This window comes from Lasioglossum baleicum, chromosome 19 (assembly GCF_051020765.1).
Source record: "Lasioglossum baleicum chromosome 19, iyLasBale1, whole genome shotgun sequence".
Lineage (NCBI taxonomy): Eukaryota > Metazoa > Arthropoda > Insecta > Hymenoptera > Halictidae > Lasioglossum > Lasioglossum baleicum.
Window position 1 is genome coordinate 2,391,093 of NC_134947.1, and position 14,925 is coordinate 2,406,017.

Genomic DNA, 14,925 nt, shown 5'->3' on the forward strand with positions numbered 1-14,925 from the left:
TAATCTGTAATCGATTGTACCTCTCAAATATCTTAACACTCTTTTTAAGCTATTCATGTGTAATTCTTTGGGATTATTGTTAAATTGTGATAAGCATGTTATTGCATAGGCTATATCTGGTCGCGTGTTTACACTCAAAAACATTAATCTACCAACTAGTTCTTGGAAATCTTTCTCGTTACATTTGTTAGAGTTTTCATCGTTGTCTAATTTTACATTAACGTCTATCGGAGTCGATACGCTGTTACACTCATTCATCCCATACATTTTTAACAATTTTTCTACATAGTCTCTTTGGTGTACATAGATCTTCTCTTCTTCATGTTCTACTTGTAGCCCTAAAACATTTTTCGCAATACCTATATCTTTAATATCTATTTTTTCACTAATTTTCCTCATGTAGTATTGTTCTATTTCGTCATCACTAGATACTACTACCATATCGTCTACATGAATACAACAAAACAAAAATTTTTGCCCTTCTCTCTTATAAAACACACATGGATCCTCTCTTGATTGTGATAGTCCTGTTCTTTTCAGTTCTTCCGTCATGTAATCGTTCCAACATTTTCCTGCTTGTTTTAATCCATAAATGCTTTTTTGTAGTTTGCATACTGTGTCCTTTCCATACTGGTATCCTGCAGGCGTTCTCATGTATAACTCGTTATCTAATTTTCCATGTAGGAAAGCAGTTCTTACATCATACATTTTTATTTTTCTTCCTTTTTCTGCAGCTATGCTGAAAATTAATCTCATGGATTCTGATCGTGCCACTGGTGCAAAGGTCTCGTCAAAGTCATAACCTGGACGTTGTGCACATCCAATAGCTACTAGTCGAGCTTTGTATCTCAACCTTTTCGTGTTTGGGTCCTCTTTTATGCTATATACCCATTTATTATTTATCACATTTTTTCCTTTCGGTTGTTGCACTATGTCCCATACTCTGTGTTTCTTCATGCATTGTATCTCCTCGTCCATAGCAATTTTCCAATTGATCCACTGATCCGAATTCTTAGCCTCTTCAACATTCCTTGGTATTTCTCTAGTAGTTACGAGCATTGCAGAGTTTTTACTTTTCACTCTTGATGATCTCCTTAAATTATTTTCTTCTGCTTCTCTGTCTTGTTTCTCTCTCTCTAAATGTTCGCGAACCAGTATCACTTCTCTTGTTAATCCTTTTGGTCTTCCTCCCTTTTTTGGTGTTTCTTCTCTTTCATTGTCACTGTTGTTGTCTTGAGTTTCTTCTTCATCTATCACTTCGTCCCTTCTTGTGTCTTCCTCATCTCTTTCCTCTTCATCTCTTTCTTCGTTATTCTCTCTCGAGTTGTCTTCTATATCTCTTTCTTTTTCTCTCTCTTCATTTTCGTTTTTATCGTCTAATCCCATAATAGTTAAATCTATTATCTTTTGTTCATCTTCATTTATTTCCTCCATTTCCTTCTCGTTTAATATGTCGGTCCAATTTTGTTCTTCATCAAATTTGACGTCGCAATCACATAAAATCCTTTTTGTTTTTGGTAAGTAGATTCTGTACGTATTATTTGTCGCATATCCTACAAAAATTCCTCTATTAGTTTTTGATTCAAACTTTCTTCTTTTAACACCCTTTTCCAGTGCGTAAGCGACACATCCGAATCTTTTCATATATTTAATGTTTGGTTTTCTACCTTTCCATAATTCGTATGGTGTTCTACCATGAACTGACGACTTAATTCTATTCTTTATATGTACTGCGGTGCACACTGCTTCTCCCCAGAAGCTCGTAGGTATTTTCGAGTCTGATATCATCGACCTCGTCATCTCAATAATAGTTCTATTCGTCCTTTCCACTAGTCCATTGCACTGTGGTGTCCATGGTGGACTGAATTCATGTTTAATTCCTTTATCTTCCATCCATTCATTTAGGTCGTTGTCGACGAATTCTCCTCCGTTGTCGGATCTTACAGCTTTTAACTTCATTCCTGTCTCGTTCTCCTTTTGTATTATTAATTTCTTCAATTTTTCTTTTGTTTCGCTCTTTTCTCGCAGCAATTCTACAAAAATAAATCTTGAATAATCGTCTACCACGGTTAAGATATATAATTTGCCTCCCATAGTGGACGGTCTAACTGGTCCTATCAAGTCAATATGCCACAAATCCATTATTCTTACCGTTCTCTTTGTTTCGAGCCCATGATGTGTCTTTCTATGTGCTTTTCCTTCGACACATGAATCACATTGTCTGTTCAATTTCTCAGTTTCTACCATCCCGTTCACCAATTCTTCCTTCATCATCTCTTGGATCAGTGTTCGACCGCGACCATAAATTTTCGTCGCGACGAAGAGGGTTTTCCTTTTTTTTATGTACTCGAGTCAAGGGTACGAAGTGAGGACCGAGAACGGTCTACGTCTCGTGACATAGACCAGACAGGATGTTCTTTGTTCACGGTTTAGTGCGGGTCAGCCCCAATATAAGCATGTGCGCGCCATAACGTAAACCATCGGTCGACTGCGCGGCGCCGAATTTTCCTGGGGTCTTCGAGCGAAGACAAAAGGACGGTTGGGCCCCAGATGAGGGAGTCGAAAAGGCGCGATCGCGGGAGTCGTAGAAAGTCGTCCGGTAGAGTCACTTCGATATCCTTCGGACAAGGATCAGAGAAGAGATCGTGTGATTGAACCACGGTAGTGTCCAGTGTGAACGATATTGCGCGATATTGTAAATCATGTTTGAACATGATCATAACGAACCTATATACATAACAACACAAGGGATCCCTCGGAGTCGTACTCCGCCAGGTCGTGCCGCAGCACACACAACATACTTGAGGGATCCCGCGGAATCACGATTCCGCCAGGTCGTGCCGTAGCACACCTCTACATACACTCGTGTGGATCCCATGGAGGAGTGTCTCCAACAGGTCGTGCCGTAGCACACATTTATCCATATACACCAAGGGATCCCTCGGAGTCATACTCCGCCAGGTCGTGCCGCAGCACACACTACATACTTGAGGGATCCCGCGGAATCATATGGGATCCAGTAGAACTCCGAGTCGTATACATAACGCTATCAATACATGATAATTCATGATTATCGCTACTCTAACGCTCACATCTTCATCGTTATTTCTTTTGTAATCCACGTTAAATTCTTTATTTCTGGGGTTTTTATGCCGCAAGGCTTTTCCCCAATGAGCCAATAAACTATTTAAGATATTTCGGCTCAATTCTGTTTTGTTTATTTATAATTCATTCCTTTTCCATTTTTATATCCTAACACTATTTTTGAAATACGGGATTTCTCCATGTTGGAGAGATTTCGACGATACATTTTATGGTGCCTCCTGTGAGGTGTGAGCGTTAAAACGATGAAGATGTGACAAAACATTAGAAAGTTGAGCGCAATCGCCGTTAACACTGGACACGGAAAACGGAGGGAGACATTTTCCTTGCCCGAGGGAGGGCCCTACGAAGACGGGCGCATCCCTTGGAGGGGGATACGGTCCCTCGAAGGAAAGCGCGCGGTTAACGGACGACTTCGGCTCTGACAGCGAACGTAGCATCATCTCCCCGAAACAAGTCTGAGCTATATCTACATAGATCTGAATTACGGTGCTTCTACAGTATTGATATTCTATTTAGACGCGTACTATCGCGTGTCCGCAAATTTGTCGGAATTTTTAGTACGCGGTGTGTGTGTGTGATCCGGAGATTTAAAGACAACAGTGCTCAGTGATAACACGTCGAACTCTAACGAACGAACGTTGATGAACTCTGGACACAATCTTCAGCATCATACGGTGGACCTCTCGCCCATATCGCCTCCTGCTGCAGACTTTGTCCATCAGCGAAAGATAAGTACCGATTATCAGCCATAATTTTCGACTGTGCGTTTTCGTAAATAGACTAGATTTAATCATACATATATACGGTGCGTGCGAGTACGTAGTATAATCATAATGGATAGGATCCGCATAATTGGTCAAAAGCGTACGTCGCTTAAACGACAAATAACGCAGCTCGAGAACTACATCACGTCGGGCCAATATGACGAAACGAATCTCAAAATGCGGTTGAATAGAGTCACGGAATTGTTTCACGCATACGAGGAGTTGAATGATGAACTCGCAATTATCGATCCTGAGAATAATCATTTGGACGAAATACAAGACATTCAGGATCGGTATTACGACATCGCAAGTAAAATTAAGTCTATGGAAGTCGCTGCACCGTCATCCGCGCCGGTAAACGAGACGCTCAGTAATTCATACTTAAATACGACCTTAGGAGAGGGACGACGGCGTACGTTGAAATTGCCGGTCGCCGAATTACCGAAATTTGACGGAAGCTTGGAAAAGTGGCTCTCATATAAGAACACATTTCTAACTATGATCGACGGGCGTACCGATATAACAGATTTAGAGAAGTTTATCTATTTGAAAAACTCGCTAATCGGTGACGCGCTGAACAAGATTTTGGTTTTCAATATAAGCGCGGACAACTATCAAAATGCGTGGCGTCTTTTAGTAGATTCGTACGAAAAACGGCGTATTCTCGTTTCAGAGCACTTAGACGCCATTATTGACTTAGGAACAGCAAATAAAATCCCAGCTAGCGGACTCGCGAAATTGGTTGACGATGTTCGTCAACATTTAAATATGCTACAATCATTAAAGGTTACTCCGGATAGTTCTTTGATTATTCGATTTCTAGAAAGAGCAATGCCTAGCGAGATACGTGAAAAATGGGAAGAGACACTGAGCTTGGACACTCTTCCCACGCTGGAAGAATTTTACAAGTTCATAAACGAAACGAAGTTCCGACGGATCACTCTAGAGAAGGGTGCCGTTCGCGATAACACCGAAACGGGAGTCAAGCGTCGGTCCGAACGGGAATCTCGTAGAATCAAAACGCGTAAAGGTGAGGCTGGCGCGCGTGCCTTCGTTACAGCTACCGTGCGCACTTGCTCTTATTGCAACAAACACCATTTATTATATAGTTGCCCGGAATTCGTAAAATTGCCCGTGTCCCAACGTTGGGACATTATAAATAGAAAGAATTTGTGCCGAAACTGTTTGCGATCTCATAGCGGAAAATGTCGGTCGTCATGTTGTAAACATTGTGGGCGTTTTCACCATTCGTTGCTGCACAATTTCGGCACGCGACAACCTTCTACCGTACAGGCTGATACAATGCTAAAGTCCGCGAATGTCGCGGCTGAACCGGGTTCAACATGACTATCAAGGCTCGCATTGACCGCCGCGTGTCGCGTTCCTCGCTCACAGTTAATGATGAGTGCAATAGTTCGCATCCGAAAGCACAACGGAACGTTCATTGAAGCTCGGGCACTTCTCGATACCTGCGCGACGGCGCATTTTATGACTGAGACTCTCGCACAACAGCTAAACCTTCCTACCCAACCATGCTCGATTGCGATTAACGGAATCAATGAGATGACCACGATGTCAAAAGATTTGATTCAGGTTACGCTCCGATCGCTCCACAGCGACTTCCAGAAAACATTAACGTGTTTAACTGTCTCGCGAATTACGGATTCGGTACCCGATGAGGTATTCCCACGCGAATCAATAGCAATTCCTGCTAACATACGTCTTGCCGATCCTGAATTTCATATTCCGCGGCCCGTTGATATTCTGATTGGTGCTGGGGCCACTTTGTCATTGATATCGATAGGGCAGATCAACTTATCTCGCGATGACTGCGATCTAATTTTACAGAAAACCCAACTTGGATGGGTGGTAGTAGGCGGAACAACAGACAGCGCGGAAAATCGAGTTATCTCGTGCAATCTAGCAGAGTTGAAAGAACAAATCGCGAAGTTCTGGCTGATTGAAAACGTGGACGCAGAAACGTCGAAACTATCCGTAGAATCGTTATGCGAGACTCATTATAGCGAAAACACGACGCGTACTGAGAGCGGACGATACGTAGTACGATTACCATTTCGTGCCGGCGATAGAGATTTCGGCGACATGCGACAGATCGCCTTACGTCGATTCCACTCACTTCAGCGAAAGCTCAACGCAAATTCAATTCTTAAGGAAGAATATCACAAGGTGATGCAAGAGTACATTACGCTTGAGCATATGTCATTGGTTACCGACGACTCAACTACTGGCTACTATATGCCACATCACGCCGTCGTAAAGGCTACAAGTACGACTACAAAAATCCGCGTCGTGTTCGATGCGTCGGCCAAGTCGCCTAAAAATATGTCATTAAACGATGGACTTATGGTAGGTCCTACAATACAAGACAAACTTTTCGAACATTTGTTACGATTCCGCACGCATTCCTATGTCATTACCGCCGACATCGAGAAAATGTACCGACAAGTCTTAGTTCACCCACAAGACCGCAAATACCAGCGTATATTCTGGTATCACGACAATAGAATCAGAACATTTGAACTAAATACCGTTACCTTTGGCGTATCGTCCGCTCCGTACCTCGCTATCCGAACCATACAACAGCTGGCGGTCGACGAAGGCGCAGATTTCCCATATGCTTCCGAAATTTTGAAACGCGATTTATACGTTGACGATCTTTTGACAGGTGCAAATTCTTTGGAGGAGGTTTTAATTATTCGCAATGAGGTAATCGAACTCCTGAAACGCGGCGGTTTCACTATTCGGCAATGGGCCTCGAACCACAATCACGCCCTTGACTCCATAGGCGAAAAACTTCTCGGAACGGATTACGCGACCGATGAGAGCCCGGTGATAAAGACCTTAGGCATCGGATGGCACGCGCAGGGGGATAAATTGGTATATACTGTAAATTCATCAGAATCTCCCACGAAATCGACAAAGCGCGAAATTCTATCTGAGATCGCCAAAATTTTCGACCCTCTCGGGCTTCTGGGACCAATAATTCTGACTGCAAAGGTTTTCATGCAGGAATGTTGGAAAACGAAGCTCGATTGGGACGAATCGGTTCCGCTAGCGCTGCATACGCAATGGCTAACCTTCTCGAACCAACTTCCGTGTATAAACAATTTATCGATAGATCGGAGACTTTTGCTCGATAATCCTACCAGCATTGAAATTCATGGATTTTGCGACGCGAGCAAGGTGGGATATGGCGCGTGTATCTATATTCGTTCCCGCAATCAGAAGGATCGCACCCTCGTTCGTCTGGCATGTGCTAAATCGCGAGTTGCACCTCTTAAAGAGACAACTATACCGCGGCTCGAACTATGCGGTGCGTTAACGTTGGCCCGGCTTTATCAAGAGACCAGGGTTGCTTTTAAGTTCTCAGTTAATCGTGTTCTTTTCTGGACAGATTCCACCATAGTATTACAGTGGCTAAAAAAGTCTCCAACCGTGTTGAAGGTTTTTGAATCGAATCGCGTTGCGGAAATCCAGGCCATCAAGGAAGCGGAATGGCGGCATATCAAAACAAAAGACAATCCGGCCGATGCATTGTCTCGCGGACAACTTCCTGCGACATTCCGCGAGAACGATTCGTGGTTCGAGGGACCCCATTGGTTACGCGAACACGAGTCTACTTGGCCGGCAAGTTTAAACATTACTGTCAAGGAGTTACCGGGTTGTAAGAAAAATACATGTTTAACATTACAACACGACAGATGCGAATTTTTTCACAATTTTTCTTCGTATAGAAACCTCACACGTGTAATCGCGCGTTGCTTACGTGTGCGGCGATCTAACAAATATACGGGCGAGTTGTGTATAGCAGAAATAAGCAACGCGGAATGCGTCATCATCAAAACGATACAAAGAGAACAATTCTCCGAGGAAATTGAACGCATTTCAGCATCGAAGGAAGTAAAAGGTAGTCGACTCGCATCGCTGAGTCCGTTTCTGGACGAATTCGGACTTCTTCGTGTCGGCGGTCGGTTACAGAATGCCAAAATTCCCTACACACAGAAACATCCGATTCTTTTACCATCTTATCATCATGTTACCGATCTTATAATCCGTGAGATACACGAACGCACGTACCATGCCGGTATTCAAACAACCCTATACACCACTCGCCATCGTTTCTGGCTCCTGGACGGAAAAAATCAAGTGAGGAAAGTCGTACGACGATGCGTTCGTTGCATCCGTTTCCGACCGTCTCCGTTACAAGGAAAAATGGGAAATTTACCCAAATCACGTGTCGAGGAAACGGCGGCTTTTACTCACACCGGTGTAGATTTCTTCGGGCCATTCTTTATTAAAGAAAAAAAGCATCGCAATAGAAACAGCGTAAAGGCATACGGTTGCGTTTTTATTTGTATGTCGGTCAAGGCGGTCCATATCGAAATCGTAAGCGATCTTACAACCGAGGGTTTTCTCGGCGCCTTCAGACGTTTCATCGGGCGTCGAGCTATACCTGCACACGTATATTCGGACAATGGTACTAATTTTGTCGGCGCGAATAACCAGCTACGCGAATTGTACGCGTTGTTCGAATCCACAGAATTTAAAGAAACCGTCAACGAATTTGCCGTAAGCAAGTCCATAACGTGGCATTTTAATCCACCGTTAACACCACATTTCGGAGGCATATGGGAGGCCGCTGTGAAATCGTTCAAGCATCATTTTAAACGGGTTATCGGCGAACGTCTCTTCACGTTTGAAGAGATCACTACCTTCGCAGTAGAAATCGAAGCGATTTTAAACTCTAGGCCGTTGTGTCCTATTTCGACCGATCCAAATGATCCTATCGCATTAACACCAGCGCATGTATTAGTAGGTCGACCACTTACGATGCTACCGGAAAATAATTATCTTTCCGTTCCAGAGAACCGGCTAACCTCTTGGAAGGTAATTTCGAAGGCTCGACAAGACTTTTGGAAACGATGGTACCAAGAGTACCTCAATGAATTACAAAAGCGCCAAAAATGGTTCACAACCCGTGGCGAACTCCAGGTCAATTCAGTTGTAATCCTGATGGACAAAAATCTACCTTGCATGCGATGGAGGCTGGGCAGAGTCATGGAGGTCCACCCCGGCAAGGATGGCGAAATCCGAGTCGCCACAATCAAAACCACCAACGGCGTTATCAAGCGGAACATCACGCAATTGTGTCCATTGACTGAACACACATAACGAGACGTGAACATTACATTGGATTGTCGGCGTTTGAATCCCGCGGAACTATAGTGACGTAGTTTATAAGTTAGATTTATTACTCGTCCACTCGCAACGGGGGGAGCGTGTTCGACCGCGACCATAAATTTTCGTCGCGACGAAGAGGGTTTTCCTTTTTTTTATGTACTCGAGTCAAGGGTACGAAGTGAGGACCGAGAACGGTCTACGTCTCGTGACATAGACCAGACAGGATGTTCTTTGTTCACGGTTTAGTGCGGGTCAGCCCCAATATAAGCATGTGCGCGCCATAACGTAAACCATCGGTCGACTGCGCGGCGCCGAATTTTCCTGGGGTCTTCGAGCGAAGACAAAAGGACGGTTGGGCCCCAGATGAGGGAGTCGAAAAGGCGCGATCGCGGGAGTCGTAGAAAGTCGTCCGGTAGAGTCACTTCGATATCCTTCGGACAAGGATCAGAGAAGAGATCGTGTGATTGAACCACGGTAGTGTCCAGTGTGAACGATATTGCGCGATATTGTAAATCATGTTTGAACATGATCATAACGAACCTATATACATAACAACACAAGGGATCCCTCGGAGTCGTACTCCGCCAGGTCGTGCCGCAGCACACACAACATACTTGAGGGATCCCGCGGAATCACGATTCCGCCAGGTCGTGCCGTAGCACACCTCTACATACACTCGTGTGGATCCCATGGAGGAGTGTCTCCAACAGGTCGTGCCGTAGCACACATTTATCCATATACACCAAGGGATCCCTCGGAGTCATACTCCGCCAGGTCGTGCCGCAGCACACACTACATACTTGAGGGATCCCGCGGAATCATATGGGATCCAGTAGAACTCCGAGTCGTATACATAACGCTATCAATACATGATAATTCATGATTATCGCTACTCTAACGCTCACATCTTCATCGTTATTTCTTTTGTAATCCACGTTAAATTCTTTATTTCTGGGGTTTTTATGCCGCAAGGCTTTTCCCCAATGAGCCAATAAACTATTTAAGATATTTCGGCTCAATTCTGTTTTGTTTATTTATAATTCATTCCTTTTCCATTTTTATATCCTAACACTATTTTTGAAATACGGGATTTCTCCATGTTGGAGAGATTTCGACGATACAATCAGTCTTTCGTTGACGTGTCCTAGTCTTCTATGCCACGCATTTTTATCCTTGGAGACAGCCGCTTTTTCACCACTCGCTATTTTTCCTGGAACGTAATACTCATTACCCTTACGTTTAGCCTTCATGTACACTCCACTGTTTTCTCTGTATACAACAGCACCTTCCCTATCAAATTTCACCTTAAACCCTTTATCAGTAATTTTTGCTACTGACAGCAAATTTGAATTTAAATCGGGAACGCACAATACATTTGATAACCTGATCCTACCTTTTTCATTTGTTTGGTCTAGTACCACCTCTCCTATCCCTCTCGAATTTATTTTTCTCCCCTCTTTGTCTGCTACAGTTATTTCCCTATTATCGCTTCTTAATGTCTCAAAAATGTCAATTTCACTCGCCATGTGGCTTGTTGATCCCGAGTCTAGAAGCCATTCCCTACCTATATTGCTATAGTCATTTTTATATCTATTTTTACTGTAGCTTCTATTTGTGTCACTCAAACTCACTTTATCACTTTCATAAATATTTTCTCTCATACTCTCTCTTACACTCATGACAGTCTCATTTGGTCTCGTCGCTGTTCCTCTCCTTCCGTATCCTCTTCCTCTGTAGTTTATTTGGTAGTTCCCTCTATTGCCTCTTCCTCTCCACTGTGTCATCGGTTTCGGTTTCTTGCATTCCTCTGCAACGTGTCCATGACCATAACAGTTGAAACATTTCTGTTTCGCATAACATTGATCAGCGAAATGTCCTCTCTTGCCACAGTTGAAGCATTTTATCTCTCCTATTCTGTTCTCTTTTACTTTTCGCACGTTCTCTCTTTCCGAGATCACTTTTTCGTCTCGTTTCTTCTCTTTTCTATTTTCTTCCTGTTTGAGAGCGTATCTCACGTCGTTGATAGAAACATTTGCCTGGCTTTCTAGGATTCTCACATTTGGCTCAAATTCTGCTCTCAAACCTTTTAACAGATACATTTTTAATTCAAATTCCTCAATATTTTTACCCAGTTGCTTACATTGATTCCTCAAGCCTTCAGCTCGATTTATGTAATCGTCCACGTGTTCTTCCTTTTTCATTTTGAGGTTAGTTAACTCGCTCAAGGATTTAGTTTTTAACTGTTCCGTTTCAGCCGCCATGTTGAATTTTATCATGTTCCACAACATCTCTGCATTTTTCTCGTTGCTATACTTCATTAACTGTGCCTCGCTCATAGTATTTATCATTATTGTTCGTGCTGTTGCATTATCATCATCCCACTTATCCCATATTGGGAATTTGGTACTATAGTCTTCGTCACCCACGTGTGGTTTTTTGGGCGGTTTTACACCCATAATCTTTTTCCATATCTTTCTGGATCTCAGAATTCCCTCTACTTTTTCTTTCCAAATGAAGTAATTCGTATCTGTTAATTTTTCTATCGCGGCTATATTCCAGTTATCGGTCATTTTGTACGTGATTTTATTTCATTTATCTCTTCTCTATATTTATTACTCTTTTTCTATTTTCTTTCCAAAAAATATCTCGAACCACGCTCTGCTACCACTTGTTGGATCGTGATAAGATAATTTGGAAAGAAGTTAAACAATAACAATAATGTTTATTAAACAGTTTGAACCTCCTACAACCACGTGTTCGCTTCTAGGTTAGGTACTTTCACTCTGGTTTACACACTCTCTCGTACGTTTCACACTCTGCACTGCGTCGTTCCATTCCCACTACTTTCCTGCTCGCTCACGCTCCATCTCTCTCTCACGTTCCATCTCTCTCTCACGTATTCACTCCAGAACCTTCTTCGCTCAACACACACAGAAAGGACAGCCAACAGAGATCATTCGCCGCCGATAAGACCATTTAATTTAACCCCGCTGCCGAGATATGGAGAGCCACCCCTCTTAACGAGGGAACCACGATTGACAAGGGAACAGCCAAGAAAAGAAAGGGAAATCGAATTGATCGATAGACAGAGAGGCTGCTGGAGATGCGGAAGAAGAGGACATAGCCACAGGTATTGCAACGCACCAGCGTCGGAATACTGCTTCCGATGTGGCCGAGGAGGCAGCACAATCAAAACTTGCCCAAAATGCGGCCCAGAATGGAAGGAAGGAGGCCCGCATCATCCCTGGGGGTATAAAGAATAAAGTCGATAAAGATAATGCGCTGCCGATAGTACAATATTACTAATTTATTTGGAATACTTAGTCAATCCATAAAAAGTCAAGTTTAGTACGCTGCCGAGGTGATTTCCTCCGTCCATGGATTAGCCAGATAAGTTATATTAGAAAATGAAAGAGAATTAAAGTTTTTTTGTTTTGTTTGTGTCGCTGCCGAGAAGGCAGACCTACACTCAACGTATTGTTATTGTATTAACATTTGCTGCCAAGAAAGGGGCGGTAAGATAATAAGTTCCTATGTTAGCACGTAATTTTGTATTAGCAACCGACCAAAGAGATTAGATTAAAGAATCGTTGCCAAAACAGGAGTACCAATTATTATAGGAACCCAATACCCATTCCAATAGTTGCGAATAACGGTCGTTTGCGGAAAAATTTTGCGAGCCATTTGGTTAAAAGAAATACCGGTCGTCGAAGGATCCTCGCCCGCAATGGTGTACAACAATCAGTAAGTATTTCGTGTAACGGGGTAAGGTAGCGAATACATGTTGGGGTAAGGTGAAGTAGTTTTGTGATATTGGATGGAACGAGTCAAGGGAGAACGTCCGCTACCCAGCCCGCGAAAGCCTGATTGGTGGCTGCCACCGGTATGGCCCGGTCTCGCCGAGGGGGGGAGGAGTTGTGACGTGGCAAGATTGCCTACGTCACTCGAACTTCCATAACGGAAGACCGGGCCACCCTTTGGTCAAGCATCGCGATAAGGGCCGCTGCGAGCGCTCTCCCTGGGCACGAGTGAGACCCAAAAAGGCGCATTCTAATGTTTTGAATGTCGCGCCAAATTGCGCGACGGAAGTTTACAGGACCATATCCGGGTCCCAGGCGGGATCCGGAAATTCTACTTTCATCGCAGAAGCAACAAGCCTCGAGGATAAGCACCTCGAGGCAGGCGAAAGGCAGGATCCCGAAAGGAAATAACGAGAGATCGTCAAGGCCCAGGACTGTCAACCTGGAGGCGCCGACGAGGGCATCCGCTGCTGAGACGATCAACTACTCTGCCCTGTCGTCGCCTCGTCCGGGAAGAAGCAGCAGAGCAACCGGATTGGCTGACGCCGATCGTCTCCTCGGGAAGCGGCCAATCGGAAGACAGCGCTGCCGGATATGCCGTGAGACGCCGGAAGCCGAACGCCGTCGTCTGGGATTCGTCAACGCGAAATTCCGCATTAGCGATAGGTCGAGACGTTGCGCGAAGGAAGTAGAATCGAAAAGTGGGGGACGCCCTGCTTCCGCGTACCCGAGCTACCGCGTGAACGAGCACTGCGTCTCTGGAATCGTTAACGGACAGTTGTCACTTTGAACGATTGCTTATAATTCTTGTATTTTGCGCCTGCTGAGACCAAGGGACTTAGAGATTCGCTGCCGTTTATCTATCGCTGAATTACCAGTGGTAAGCGCCAATCAGGCTTTCGATATTAATTATTCGTGAATTTCGTGTTGGCTCGGGTAGCGCGGCGAGGTTAGGTATTCGTGTCGCGAGAGTTAACGGCAAACGAGGCGGACGATATTTGGGTGACACTATTGGTGTCGAATCACGAATCCTTCGTATTGTGAAGGATATCGTTGTCGCGGTACGAATCCGGTCGGATAGCGGGGGGCCGCGTGGCCGCCTTATGGCGGTTGTACGACGCCGATCTAAACGCGAAGTCGCGGATTCGGGATACTATCGCCGCCGCCGTTAATTCTAATTAACCTGCGCTCGTTCCACGGTGTGAAGCCGTCGCGTGTTCGATTCGTGGTCGTAAATTCTGTTCGATCGACGCAAGTCCGAGAGAAATCGCGAATTCCATCTGAGTTCGGTCGGAAATTGGCCTTCGAGGCCTTCCGCGTCGCGAAGTTCCTATCGCTGCCGAATTCTTCGCGAGTTTGTAAAGTACGGGAGAAACAGCGCGTGCGATCTCCATCAGTCGCGATAATACGCGCCAGCTACTTTGTATTCGCTGCCGAGTCGTCGGCAGCCCAGTCGAATCGTTTAATAAACATCCTGCTGGCCGAAACGTTGTTTATTCCTTGTGTGAAAACCTTCCCGTCGCGGGGAACGTCTCGTGTTCTCCCGACGTAGAATCCTGCGCCCTCGCGAGAGCTATTCAGAATTCGTTTGCTACGTCACAGCCTCGAGAGTCCAACCGCGTTACGCTTTCGTGTTTAGATTACGATTCTTTCGTGTGACACCTTCAGGTGTCTGGCGCCCGAAATTGCATCAAGTTTGATTTTCCAATAAAGAGACTGTGAGCGTATTTTGTCCCGAGAGGACCACGCATCGCGCGGCCGAGCGTGGCCCGGCGTCTCGCCTGTAAATTCTCGGTGTCGCTATTCATCGTTCGACCATCCATACGAAAAGTTAAGAAAGCGACGTGACAATATATTGTAGCAGGTTAAGCGCGTAGTAGGTTAAGTATATTGTAGATTAAGGGCATCATAATTAATAAGTTTGTAACGGGGCCGATTTCTCGCGGGATCGGTTATTCCGACCGGGGTCTCTTTAATGCGGGAATAGCTCGCCGTGCCGGGGTTCGCGTCGCGAGAGTCGGAGCGGGAAGACGTGGTGCAAGGGTACGAAATAA

The 14,925-nt window shown here is 44.6% G+C and overlaps 2 protein-coding genes across 2 annotated transcripts; both read left to right on the forward strand.

Annotated features, from left to right (window-relative positions):
• Positions 1 to 2,283: 2,283 nt before the first annotated feature.
• LOC143218330 (uncharacterized) lies at positions 2,284 to 5,178 on the forward strand. The gene is made up of 3 exons (XM_076443464.1): positions 2,284 to 2,775; positions 2,962 to 4,899; positions 5,069 to 5,178. Exons 2-3 carry the CDS (start codon positions 3,939 to 3,941, stop codon positions 5,176 to 5,178), a joined length of 1,071 nt encoding a protein of 356 aa, XP_076299579.1. The 5' UTR covers positions 2,284 to 2,775; positions 2,962 to 3,938.
• Positions 4,392 to 10,705, forward strand: LOC143218312 (uncharacterized). The gene is made up of 2 exons (XM_076443438.1): positions 4,392 to 9,659; positions 9,846 to 10,705. The coding sequence occupies exon 1, from the start codon at positions 5,268 to 5,270 to the stop codon at positions 9,060 to 9,062; it is 3,795 nt and encodes a 1,264-aa protein (XP_076299553.1). The 5' UTR covers positions 4,392 to 5,267; the 3' UTR covers positions 9,063 to 9,659; positions 9,846 to 10,705.
• The last annotated feature ends 4,220 nt before the right edge of the window (positions 10,706 to 14,925 follow it).

Coding starts and splice junctions, on each gene's coding strand:
- LOC143218330 (XM_076443464.1), top strand. CDS start 3,939: ATGGATAGGATCCGCATAATTGGTCAAAAGCGTACGTCGCTTAAACGA. Junction 4,900..5,068: donor TAGAATCAAAACGCGTAAAG/GTGAGGCTGGCG, acceptor GCGATCTCATAG/CGGAAAATGTCGGTCGTCAT.
- LOC143218312 (XM_076443438.1), top strand. CDS start 5,268: ATGATGAGTGCAATAGTTCGCATCCGAAAGCACAACGGAACGTTCATT.